This window comes from Microcaecilia unicolor, chromosome 2 (assembly GCF_901765095.1).
Source record: "Microcaecilia unicolor chromosome 2, aMicUni1.1, whole genome shotgun sequence".
NCBI classification, from domain to species: Eukaryota; Metazoa; Chordata; class Amphibia; order Gymnophiona; family Siphonopidae; genus Microcaecilia; species Microcaecilia unicolor.
Genome location: NC_044032.1, coordinates 419,379,158 through 419,392,515, shown reverse-complemented (window position 1 = coordinate 419,392,515; position 13,358 = coordinate 419,379,158). Strand labels below are relative to the sequence as shown.

Genomic DNA, 13,358 nt, shown 5'->3' with positions numbered 1-13,358 from the left:
ATGTTCTATACTGCTTTGTAATTGTAAAACATTAGTGTAATTTTTCCTAACTGTTAACTGTAAGCCACATTGAAACGAAACTTGTTTTTGGATAATTGTGGAATATAAGAATGAATGAATGAATAAATTATATAGTGGCTTAAGGGTGCACCTATGCCATTGTAGAATATTAGCACGATGATGCATTGTTGTGCCAATTATTGGCACCAATCATGCGCATAAGCGCTGCTGTGCTATAATCTAGGTACATTATTGGTGCCTAAATTTATGTTCCAGTTTATAGAAATGCCTTTTATGCATTTCTTTTCCCCACAGATGCAAAGTAGGAGAAAATTCTTCGGGTTTAGCTCCTCTAATAGGCCTCTGCTTAAAACAAGTAGACCTCCTTTTCTCTTTCCTTACATGTCACAGAGAAACCCTAAACTAAAAGCAGAATTGTATGAATTTCAATGATAATCTTCATGACAGGTTATGCTTTCTCAAGGGAGAATGTTGTTGAAAACATGTATATGCTTTTGGTCATATTAATAAGATGTGCATTGATGATGCATTTGTAAACTATGTGGATACATTTAAATTTTGAAAAGAACACATGCTTAAGAAGCATCCTGTTAAATACATACTTTGTCTTCATTTAAAATAGCCTACAGTACACATGTGGAGGGGCATTTTCGAAAGGGACGTTCAAGTTGCGATTTGGACGTCCTTGCAAAACGGCGAAATCCAAGGGCGGGGAAACCTGTATTTTCGAACAAGATGGATGTCCATCTTTCATTTCGAAAATACCGTCAGAGACGTCCAAATCCTTAAATTTGGATGTCCCTAGACATGGCCGTTTCTGACTTTCAGCGATTTTCAAAACCAAAGACGTCCATGTCAAAAACATCCAAATGCAAGCCATTTGGATGTGGGATGAGCCAGCATTTGTAGTGCACTGGTCCCCCTGACATGCCAGGACAACACCCAGGCACCCTAGGGGGCACTGCAATTGACTTCATAAAATGCTCCCAGGAACATAACTCCCTTGCCTTGTGTGCTGAGCTCCCAAAACCCACTACCCAGAACTGTACACCACTACCATAGCCCTTACGGGTGAAGGGGGGCACCTATATATGGGTACAGTGAGTTTGTGGTGTGTTTTGGAGAGCTCGCTGTTTTCTCCACAAATGTAACAGGTAGGGAGGGTATGGGCCTGGGTCCGCCTGTCTGAAATGCACTGCAGTACCCACTAAAACTGCTCCTGGGACCTGCATGCGCTGTCATGGAATTGAGTATGACATCTGAGGCTTGCACAACATATTTTTAAAGATGTTTTTTGATGGTGGGAAGGGGTTAGTGACCACTGGGGGAGAAACGGGAGGTCATCCCCAATTCCCTCCAGTGGTCATCTGGTCATTTCGAGCACCTTTTTGTGCCTTATAAGTAATAAAAACACGTCCGGGTGAAAATGTCCAAGTGTTCGTCAGGGACTTCCTTGTTTTTTTCGATTATGGGTCAAAGACGTCCAAGTGTTAGGCATGCCCAAGTCCCGCCTTCGCTACGCCTCCGACATGCCCCCTTGAACTTTGGCCGTCCTTGCGACGGAGTGCAGTTGGAGACATCCAAAATCGGGTTTCGATTATACCGATTTGGATGTCCCTGGGAGAAGGATGTTCATCTTCCGATTTATGTCGAAAGATGGACGTCCTTCTCTTTCGAAAATGAGCCCAATAGTAACATAGTAAATGACGGCAGATAAAGACCTGAACGGTCCATCCATTCTGCCCAGCAAGATAAACTCATTTTACATGGTACGTAATACTTTATATGTATACCCGATTTTGATTTGTCCTTGCTATTCTCAGGTTACAGACCGTAGAAGTCTGCCCAGCACTGTTCTTGTACTACACGTTCTGAAGCTAACGTTGAAGCCCCTTAAATTTACACTCCAGCTCATCCATATCTATTTAGTTACGATCAGGGCTAGACCGTAGAAGTCTGCCCAGCACCAGTTTTGCTTCCCAATTACCGCCGTTGCCACCCAATGTCTGCTAAGATTCCATAGATCCAGTCCTTCTAAACAGGATTACTTTGTGTTTATCCCCCACATGTTTGAATTCCATTACTGTTTTCATCTCCACCACCTCCCGAGGGAGGGAATTCCACGTATCTTTCTGTGAAAAAACACTTCCTAACATTACTCCTGAGTCTGCCAAGAAATAGAAGTGTGGCAAGGGTGGGGCCAGAGCCAAAAGCGGGACTTGGGGGTGACTGTGTCTGATGACCTTAAGGTGGCCAAACAGGTAGAAAAGGTGATGCTCAAAGCCAGAAGGATGCTCAAGTGCATAAGGAGAGGGATGACCAGCTGGAAAAAAGAGGTGATTGTGCCCTTGTACACGTCTCTGGTGAGGTCCCATTTAGAATACTGTGTGCAATCTGGAGACTGCACTTACGGAAGGATATAAACAAGATGGAGTCGGTCCAGAGGGCGGCTACATAATTGGTCAGCGGTCTCGGTCATAAAACATATAGGGACAGGCTCATGAACCTCAACATGTATATTCTGGAAGAGAGGCGGGAGAGAGGGGGATATGATAGGGACGTTTAAATACCTCAGTGGCATTAATGTACAGGAGACGAGCCTTTTTCAAATGATGGAAACCTCTAGAATGAGAGGGCATAAGATGAAGTTAAGAGGAAATAGGCTTAGGACGACTCTGAGGAAACACTCTTTCACAGAAAGGGTGGTGAATGCGTGGAGTGGCCTCCTGGTTAAGTTTGTGGAGATGAAGACTGTGTCAGAGTAAGAAGGCATGGGACAGACACGTGGGATCGCTTAGGAAAAGGAGTTAGTGGTTACTGAGGATGGACAGACTAGATGGACCATTTGGCCCTTATCTGCCATCATGTTTTTATTGGTTGATAAAAAGGAAACTGGTATGCACGTATACAGGGGAAATTCATATATTTAATTTTAAAAAATGTTAAAGAATATCACCAATAGTAGTACATATTTGCCACATCATGAATAAAATTTTGGACAAATCGTTTTTTCTCTGCGTTTACACACTTGATATCCCAGTGCTGTCCCCAGAAATATTTGGCAGGCAGGTGGAATGAAGGAGTAGTTAGATGGGGGCAGAGAAATACTGCACAGTATTATATAATTTTCTGTCATTTATAAATGCAGCTACTCTATCTCTGCAAACAGAGACATTTAAAGTAAATTCATTATTCAGGGCAAAAATTAATTGCATAATTTTAATATTAACTGATTTAATGATTTGTGGAATAAAGGGAAAAAACTGCATATAATAACTTTTTTACAAATAATAATGAAAACAAAAATTCCATATTGGCCAATCTTATTCTAAAAAAAAAAAAAAAAGAATCTATATACGTACTTCCTTAGCATCACCAAAGGATTAGTCCATACCAGCAGGTGGAGACAGAGAATAATTTAGAACTTTGCCATATAAGGCTGCTGTGCATTAAGTTCCATTCAGTATCTTTCTGTCTCCAGCAGGCGGTAGAACCTCACTGTGCAGCTCTTTCTCAGTTTCCTGTGGTGGCTCCTGGCCATTTTCTTTGGACTTCATTTGTGCTGGGGCAAAGGCTTTCTCTTAGCCTTTTGGTTGTAAACCTGGTGGTGCCAGGTTACTCCCCTCTCCCACCTCTCTCCTCTGTGGCTTTCCCTGCCTCTTTAAAACAAAACAAAAAAGTCAGATCCTGCAGTTTCTCATTTTAGAGACTTTATTTGGGGAATATTCTCTACCAAGGAATATTACTGTAGTGCTTTGTGCCTGGAAACCAGAAATTGCCTGTTTTTTCACTGTATTGAGTTGTTCAGATTTTACTTATGGTTGGAGAGTTAGTTAAATGCTGTTCCCAGTGTAGGAACCAGGGGACACCAACAGGGCAGTGCACCATGGCACTCATTTTCGAAAGGGAAAAACATCCAAAAAGAGCCATAAAGCCACATTTAGACAAATTTCTTCTCAAAACATCCAAACTGGTATTTTCAAAACCTATTTTGCAGATATGTATCTATGCAATTTGTCTGCAGTGCGTCCAAATCACAAGGGGGTGTTTCGGGGGCAGGCTTAGGGCTTTCTTAACACTTGGACATTTTGCAGCCATAATGGAACAAAAAGAAAACGTCTAGGGCTCAAACTTAAATATTTTCATCTAGACATTTTTTTAGAACAAATAAGGCACAAAAAGGTGCCCTAAATGACCAGAGGACCACTGGAGGGAATCAGGGATGACCCTCCCCCTTACTCCTCCAGTGGTCACTGACCCCCTCCCACCCCCCAAAGATGTGATTAAAAATATTACTTGTTAGCCTGTATGACAGCTTCAGATGTTATAGCCAGATCTATTAGAGCAGCAAGCAGGTCCCTGGAGTAGTGTAATGGTTAGTGGAGTGTACTGTAAAAGAGGAGTACCCAGGCCCATATCTCACTCTATCTGTGACACTTGTGGTGGAAAGTGTGAGCCCTCCCACACTCCACCAAAACCTACTATACCCACATATAGATGACCCCTTCACCCGTAGTGGCGTACAGTTGGGTACAGTAGGTTTTTGGTGAGTGTTGGAGGGCCCAGCATACAGTATAAGGAGGTAACAATGAGATGTGTACCTGGGAGCTTTTATATGAAGTCTACTGCAGTGCCCCTAGGGTGCCCCATTGCTCTTCTGGGAGATCTGTGTGGCCAGTCTACTAAGAATGCTGGCTCTTCCTGCATCCCAGTGGCTTGATTTTCTCTGTTTTTCATTTGGACATTTTTTTTTCAAAAATGGCCCCAAAAGATAAATGCACAGAGAACAAAAACATCCTGCATGTGGCCATTTTCGAGAAAAAGGATAGATGTTTCGTTTTTTCGAAAATGACTGTATTTCCTATTCAGATTTGGGACGTTTAGTGTGAAACGTCCAAAGTCTGATTTACATGTCGTATCGAAAATGCCCCTCCACATGTGTTAGGCTCTCTGGTAAGTGCATATTTAGTGTTCCCTTATTCTTATGTACCTTTCATCTAGAGGGTTCAAGTCCCATCAGTTTTTTAACAGGGCAGTTGCTTAAAAAAAACAAAAACAACCCACCCCGAAAGTTTCCTTCACTTCATTTGTGAAAATTTATTATTTTTTTTTACCAGAACTATATTGATATTAGCATTGCAGGTATTCCTTCTTTCGACACTTTACAAAGAAGCTTGGTATAGAGTCTAGCTTAGTGTTGTTGGTTCCATGTTTCTGTGAGAAGTTTTTCTTAAAGGACAAAAAGGCATAATATTCTCACATGTGGGTGACGTCATCCATGGAGCCCTGTGCGGACACTGCCAAGTACACTGTCACTTTAAATCTTTGAGGCAGTGCCCCCATCATGCATGCGGGGGTGCAATCCAGTCTGTCGCTCGAGCGTGTTTCATTTTTCATGGAGTAGAGAGGTTGACTTTTTAATCTGTCCTCAGCATGTCACCTTTTTGGTGCCTTCACTTATTGGGACATTTTTTCTTTATAGTCTTCTTTTTTCAGTGTTAAGTTCTTCAGATTATACATTTTTTTTCAATTATTTTCATTTTTCAATTTTTAGCCTATTGGTGCCTCTGTACCCTTCTTTTGTCAGGGAAGCATTGGCTATTTTTGGGTATTTATTTATTTATTTGTAGCATTTGTATCCCACATTTTCCCACCTATTTGCAGGCTCAATGTGGCTTACATTATGCCGTGATGGCGATCGCCATTACCGGGTAACAGAGTTTCAGATGGTAATACATTTAGGTGTATACATACATGGTAAAGAGGAATATATTGTGGTATTGCATACCAATGATTTTGCGTCAAGGTGCATACATACATGGTACAGAGGATTGCATTATGGTATTGTATAGAGGTTTCTAAGTGATAAAATGAGTTGTAGCATAAGTTAGGTCATCGACTATTGAGATGTCATCTTCAATTTAGGAAATATACTGGTAGTGCGTATTGTGTAGCTTTCTTTAATAGCAGTGGGGTTAAACAGACAAGTGCCAAGAGTTCGGCCTTGTCTAGTTCGTGTAAAGTCTATTTATTTTGTATTTAATATGGAACATCATGGTAAGCCTTCTTGAACAGGTTTGTTTTCAGTAGTCTATGGAAAATTGTTAGGTCATGTACTGATTTTATGGCCTTCGGTAATGCGTTCCATAGTTGCGTGCATACGTAGGAGAAGCTGGAGGCGAATGTGGATTTATATTTTAGTCCTTTGCAACTGGGATAGTGGAGATTGAGGAATGTTCAGTAGGCAAGTCTATGAGGTCTGACATATAGGTCGGGGCTTCCCCGTGAATGATTTTGTGGAACAGAGTGCAAACTTTGAACGCAATTCGTTCTCTTAAAGGGAGCCAGTGTAGTTTTTCTCTTAGAGTTTGGAGCTTTTGTATTTCGCTTTTCCAAATATGAGTCTGGCTGCTGTGTTTTGGGCTGTCTGAAGCTTCTTAGTGACTTGTTCTTTGCATCCAGCATAGATGGCATTACAATAATCCAGATGACTTAGCACCATCGATTGTACCAGGCTACGGAATATTTTTCTTGGGAAGAAAGGTTTGATCCTTTTAAGTTTCCACATTGAGTAGAACATTTTCTTTGCAGTATTTTTCGCGTGGTCTTCGAGTGTTAGATTTCGGTCGATTGTGACTCCTAGAATTTTCAGACTATCTGAGACCGGGAGGGTGTAGTCTGGGGTGTTTATGGTGCTTGGTTTGTTTGTGTTATATTGTGAGGACAGAATAAGACATTGTGTTTTTTCTGCGTTTAGCTTTAGTTGGAATGCATCCGCCCATGAATTCATTATTTGGAGGCTGTGTTTAATTTCATTTGTGATTTCTGTTATATCGTGTTTGAACGGGACATATATCGTGACATTGTCTGCATAGATGTACGAGTTGAGTCCTTGGTTGGATAGCGATTTGGCTAATGGTGTCATCATTAAGTTATAAAGAGTTGGTGAAAGCGGTGATCCTTGTGGTACTCCACATTCAGGTTTCCATGGTGTTGATGTTTTTGAGTTTGATATCACTTGATAGGTTCTTGTTGATAGGAAGCCTTCGAACCATCTAAGTACGTGTCCTCCAATCCCGAAGTAGTCCAGGATGCTCGAGATTATTTGGTGGCTGACCATGTCGAACGCACTGGACATGTCATATTGTAGTAGAAGCACATTGTTTCCAGTTGCAATTAATTGTTTAAATTTGGTTATGAGAGTGGTTATAACTGTTTCGGTGCTGTGGTTGGATGAAATCCTGACTGTGATTCATGTAATATATTGAATTTGGTTAGGTAGTTGGTAAGTTGTTTGGTTACCATGCTTTCCATTAATTTGACTGCCAGGGGAATTGATGTTACTGGTCGATATAAGTTATAAAGATATAAGTTATAAAGATATAAGTTGTGTCGTTTAATTTTTTTCTTTAAATCTTTGGGTATAGGTGTAAGAAGTATATTTCCTTTGTCCTTGGGGAACAGTCCATGTTGCAGCATGTAGTTCATGTGTGATGTTGGGGGGCATGCCTTATTAGGTTGCTGGGACAGATATCCAATTTAGAGTGGGTTTTGGAGGATTTGTTGATTGCTTGAGTGATGGTTTCTTCAGTTAGCAGATCGAAGTTAGTCCATGTTCGGTCTGCTGGGTATTCACCGGGTGTTGGGTCTAAGCAATCCATGAATTTTTCGTGCTCAGTGGTATTGAGTGGTAGCGTGGATAGTAGTTTTATAATTTTCTCATTGAAGTATTTGGTGAGGTTGTCTGCTGATGGGGTGTCTGTGCTGGTTGTGGTCACCGGTGTAGTGTCTATTAATTTATTTGCAATTTGGTAGAGTTTATGTGTGTCTTTGCAGTCTGGCCCTATTTTGGTTTTGTAGTATGCTCTTTTGGTTTGTCTTATTGAGTATTTGTATTTTCTTTGCATTTGTTTCCATGCATTGAGTGTATATTCATCTTTCATTTTTTTCCATGCTCATTCAAGTCTCCTAACATGTTTTAGTGATTTTAGTTCTTCGTTGAACCAAGGTATTGAGTTTTGTCTGCGTGTAGTTCTTTTTTGTAAAGGTGCAATTATGTCTAATGTGTTCTTGCATCTGTCATCCCAGTTTAGTAGATAATGTTTGGAATCTGTTTGTGCCGTCCAATCATTATTGTAGATCTGTTGCCAGAATGTTTCAGGGTCAATTTGGCCTCTCGTGATGTAGGTTGTGGGTTCTTGAGCTCCCTGAGCCATAGAGCCTTTTGACCTTACATCAGCTGTTTTTCCCTCCATGTCAACAAAGATGCAGAGTGGCTTTAAGTGTACTCAATGCAATAGGGCTGTTGCAGGCACAGACCTCCATAACTGGTGTGTTCAGTGTTGCCTCTGCCTGTGTATGCGAGTGAGGACCTTTAAAGCCTGCAGAGTCTAGCGTAAAAAAGTTTTTGGTTCTGCATGGACATTGGCATCCACATTGAATAGGTTACAAACATGGACTTATTGTTGTTTGATTATGCGCTTTAGAAGTTTTTCTGCGAGAAGTATGTATATATGCCTGTTTGCCATTTTATGGATGTTTTTCTGTATCAAAAATGTGCCCCTAGGTGACTTTTGATAATCAGAGGGAACATAAAGAATAACTGTCAGTCAAATAACTAGGTACCATCACAAAGTGAGCTGAAGGCTAACAAATCTCACTCAAAACAAAACCGGAAGCCGCTGTAATTTATACAAGGGGGTAATACGAACTAATCTGCATTCATGGCAAGAAAAGCAGGCTTCTGTGTTCTATAGCTTCTGCAGGCGTTTCATCTGTGACAGTGGAATCCCTGCATAAACCATGTTATAATCTAATTTTGAGAACAAAAGGGCATGCAGTAACATACAAAGGGTATTATCATTGAAGTGATTACATACCTTGTGCAATTGCCGAAGAGCATGAAAATCTGACTCCATGTGAGAATGAAGCTGAAATTCCCACTGCAGCTCCTTGTAACTTTGGGCAAGTCACTTAACCCTCTGTTTGCTCCAGGTACAAAATAAGTACCTTCGTTTAATATGTAAACTGCTTTGATTGTAACCACAGAAAGGCAGTATGTCAAATCTCATCCCCTTTCCCTAAAAGATTACTGAGTCAATAATTACCCCAAGATACTTAAATGGTGAAATTGGTTGAATGAAAGAATCAAAAAGAAACTGAACCATGGAAGGACTTGCCTTCGTACCAGTATCCAACATACAGTGGTTTTAGATGGGTTTAGTTTAATATTAATGCAGTCTGCAACTAAGGTTAAACATTTTTTTAAAGAAGTAAGATCTGGATTTTGTAAACTTTTATAAAATAACAACAAATGTCTTCTGCATTAAATAACAACTAATACCAGAATCTTGGATAATGGAGGCTAGGAAAGGAGGTGAGGAATCAAGCTTTGAGGAACTCCACATGTCAAGGGTTTAGAAACAGAAGGAGAAGAGACAGATTTATAGAAACAAAGTACTGCCGGTTAAGTACCTGCCCATCAAATCCTATTTCAGACAATCTATGAAGTAACAGAAAGTGTTTCATGAGATCAAAAGCTGAGGATAGATATAAAGAAGTGGCCAATGCAACATATCCCCTGTTTTAAAATAACGTGGATCTCACTAAGCAAGGATGTAATAACAGTCTGAGTACTGTGGCTAGTCTCAAAACTAGATTGGTACGGGTGAAGTGCAAAGACTTTCTCAACATAATCAACTACTGAGAATAAACCACTTTTTTTCCTTCAATTTGGAAAGGAAGCAAAGATTGGATACTGGCTCATAGCTGATGGGATCAGCTGTTTTGAAATTTTTTTTTTTCTTTGGAATTAGTTAAATTATTGCTTTTTTCCAATCCTGAGGAAACTGACCAGAGGACAGACTGTGATGCCAACAAAAAGGCCAAAGTAAACAATCCATGGCATGGATGTTTCAACCAAGAAGATGGGGAGGGTCCAATGAGCAGGTAGTTTATTTGATAGAACCAAATATTGTAGATAAAGAATCCAAAGTAAGCAAACAAAAATATGACCATCAAGACCTTATTTGCTCTGCAGGGGTTGAAGAGAGAATGGATAGAATACCATTCACCAAAAATGAATCTAGTAGCAATTTTATGTCCGAACTGAAGTAAATAGCCAGATCTTCTGTACTAGGAATATTGAGCAGAGTGATAGCATGACCTCCAGAAACAGGCATGTTACAAGAAAGTATACTGAACATGTAGGGTTAACAAAAGAGTTAATGAACTCAACATAGTATGACTGATGTGCAATCCTTATCTGGTACACATAAAACTTCTGGTGAATTTTACATAAAGTAATGAATTCAGGATATTTTATACTATTTTCATTGGCATTCTGCACTTCTTAGTTACTTGTAGAAATTGTGAAATTTGCTGCCTCAATATAGAAGCTAACAAATTCAGACTACTCATTTTTTAAAGATGTATAATTGTAAAATGGCTGCCCTTACTGTATGTGGAGCCAAACACATGTGCACGCCTGAATGTCCTTATACATATTTTACAAAATGCTCTACTTTAATCAGATCCTTTGTAAAATACCACCAGAATGGAATATGTCCCAGTCTGAGTATCTCAGTTCTGATCTCAACATTCTGTATGAAATGGGCATTTAAATTTTGCTAGCAGAGGAAAGGAGAGCTTGTACTCAGACTTGGAAGATTGAAGCTGTAAGGGCAACCTACAAAGGCTCTCATGATGTCACAGGCATGCCGGACAGTATCACTAGTGCCAAGGTCTTCTCTTCAAATTTAGAGGTCTGCTGTGGGATACGACTGCATAAGCATGCTTGGCCCCTTTGGAGTCAGCTTTGGAATCGACTTTGCAGCATTTATCTTTTTCTGGGTCTGTTAAGTTGAAATTAGGCCTTCCGATAATAGCTCTCTGAAACAGATTTGTTTTCTTGAGCCCAGACTCTCATTCACTGCCTAAACCAGGGATGGGCAACTATGGTTCTTGAGGGCCAAAACCCAGTCAGGTTTTCAAGATTTCCACAATGAATATGCATGAGATCGATTTGCATACAATAGAAGCAGTACATGCAACTCAATCTCATGCATATTCATTGTGGAAATCTTGAAAACTTGACTGGGTTTTGGCCCTTACGGACCATGGTTGCCCACCTCTGGCCTAAACCTTTACTGTCAGAGTGCAGAAGTGATTCCTCGTCTCATAGCCCAAATGGACATATGGAAGGTGAACAAGACTTTGTATCATCTAGACTGGACTCTGTGTGAAAGGGGAAGGCTCATCACTCATGGGGTTCCAAACCAATTGTACATCTGAATGAGCCTGTGGGTTATCTAAGAAGAGGACCCCTGAAACCTGTTTTTTTTCTGACTGTGTTGAGAAGTTCTATTCCTATGTCTCCACCTAAGGAAGTTACACATTTGGAGATTAGGGTGCCTCTCTCAATTGTGTAGGTTCTCTGCTGAGATTGTAGAAGAAAATATCATCCCTGGAAGGACAAGAGCAGGGACTTCAGAAGGAGGTGCTAGATTTAAATAAGACTGAATAAATTGGGACAATCAAACTAAATTGGAAAGGTTGAAAATGCTCTTAGTAGTAATAATTTGAAGTTCATAAATTTTCCTTCTTTTCTCCAACTGAAAAGTTAAAACAATATTGTGCTCAGTTTTTGCAGTTTGAACCAAGGTCTTTCCATGCAGTGGCTAGAGCTTATGTTCCAAGCTCTGTTAAGAGTTTGGCTAGGGGCTGTTTAAATCTGTCTGTGGTGAGTAATCATAATGACATTTTGGAAACACTAGTTTAGGAGACTAATACTAGAGCCACTGTGGTGGTGACCTTTTATAATCTCCAGGACTGAGATTTTTTTTCCAGTTTTTTTTTTTTTAAATGAACGTTTGGCTGCTTTTTATGGTCATTGAAAATAAATGTTTACCTTGATTTATCACCCAGAACGCACCTTAGGGCATTGGCATTGGCTTAGGGTATGTTCTTTTTTTCCCCTTCATTTTCTAAGGAAGTATGACCAAATTTGTAGAAAAGATTCTTGTTTTTTATTATGCTTTGTTGTCATTAAAATTTGTTGAAACTTAAATTTTTTTCCTGTTCACTTACAAGAATCAATTCAGTCCTAGGAAGAGGTAACTGTAAGGGTTCCACATGAGTAGATGAGTGACTTATACTGAAGTCATGTAATTGTTATTAGGACAGTTATTATTGATTGATTTTCAATTCATTTTTTTCTTTTCTTAGGGACTGATAGAAATGTACTCTGCCTGCTAAAATTAGGTTGATTCCATCATGCTTAGCCTTTCGTAAACAGTTAAAGGCTTGTTTAAAACATTTCTTTATTAAGCTTTTTATTGTATTTTCTGGATTAAAATTATTTGTTTTTTAAAAATATTATATGACTTTTTGTAATCCACTTTGAACCTAGATATGGGAGTTGGCAGCCTATAAGCATCATTACCATTACCACCATTACTGAATGGAAGATTTTAGGCTTTTAAATGGTTTAGAATTTGTCATTGGAGGGTTAAATTTCAATTTGCTTTACTTCTTTGGGTTTGTACCCATTTTCTTTATTGTAAAATCCTTTTGGATAATTGATAAAATAAAAAAAAACCCAGTTGTTGGAAGTAATAAATAAGAGCAATAATAGCAATTTTGCTTGTTTTATAAGTAGAGGAGTGTGGTAGCCGTGTTAGTCCACTCTTAAGGTTATCAATAGAAATCAGACATTTGCTTATAATTTCCAATCTGACGAAGAAGGGCAACCTTCGAAAGCTAATCAAGAAATGCATTAAGTTATGTCCAATAAAAAAGGTATCATCTTATTTTCTTTTCCATGTTTTATTTTGCTTGTTTTATAGAGATCATTTCATCAGATACAGTACCAGCGAAAATCTGAAGCTCCATCTATCCCCTCTCGTGATCATTCTTATGGTTATGATGAATCTGCAGATGGTACTCTTATTAAACAGCTTCCACCTTCAAGAGATAATACTTTGGGTCCAGCCTACTACAATTCATTGTTTGTAAGCATTTTTAGATTACTTTGTCTGTGGTCACATTCATATTATTTTTGTACCCAGCATGTATATTTAAGGGTGGAATTTTGATTATACATTTTTTTAAGTTTATAAATGATTTTTTATCTTTTTGAAAAAGTATATAGGAGCATGTTTTCACATTGGATCCCACATCTGGGGTTCTTTACTCTGTTCCTCATAGTTTATAAACATGTCTGGTTTTCAGATTCATCATATATCATTTTGTATACTTCCTCCTGATCCTGTGTCAATTTACATGTATTTTACTCAGAAAACCAAACTGGTGTAGCCCTTGAGGACTGCAGTTGAAAA

At 39.3% G+C, this 13,358-nt stretch overlaps 1 protein-coding gene across 1 annotated transcript in view; it reads left to right on the top strand.

Moving 5' to 3' along the window:
- Positions 1-13,358, top strand: part of STPG2 (sperm tail PG-rich repeat containing 2) — an 873,622-nt gene that overhangs the window by 44,509 nt on the left and 815,755 nt on the right. Inside the window, exon 4 of the mRNA XM_030190712.1 lies at positions 12,867-13,031. Coding sequence (XP_030046572.1) covers positions 12,867-13,031 — 165 coding nt within the window. The remainder of the gene's footprint in view (positions 1-12,866; positions 13,032-13,358) is intronic.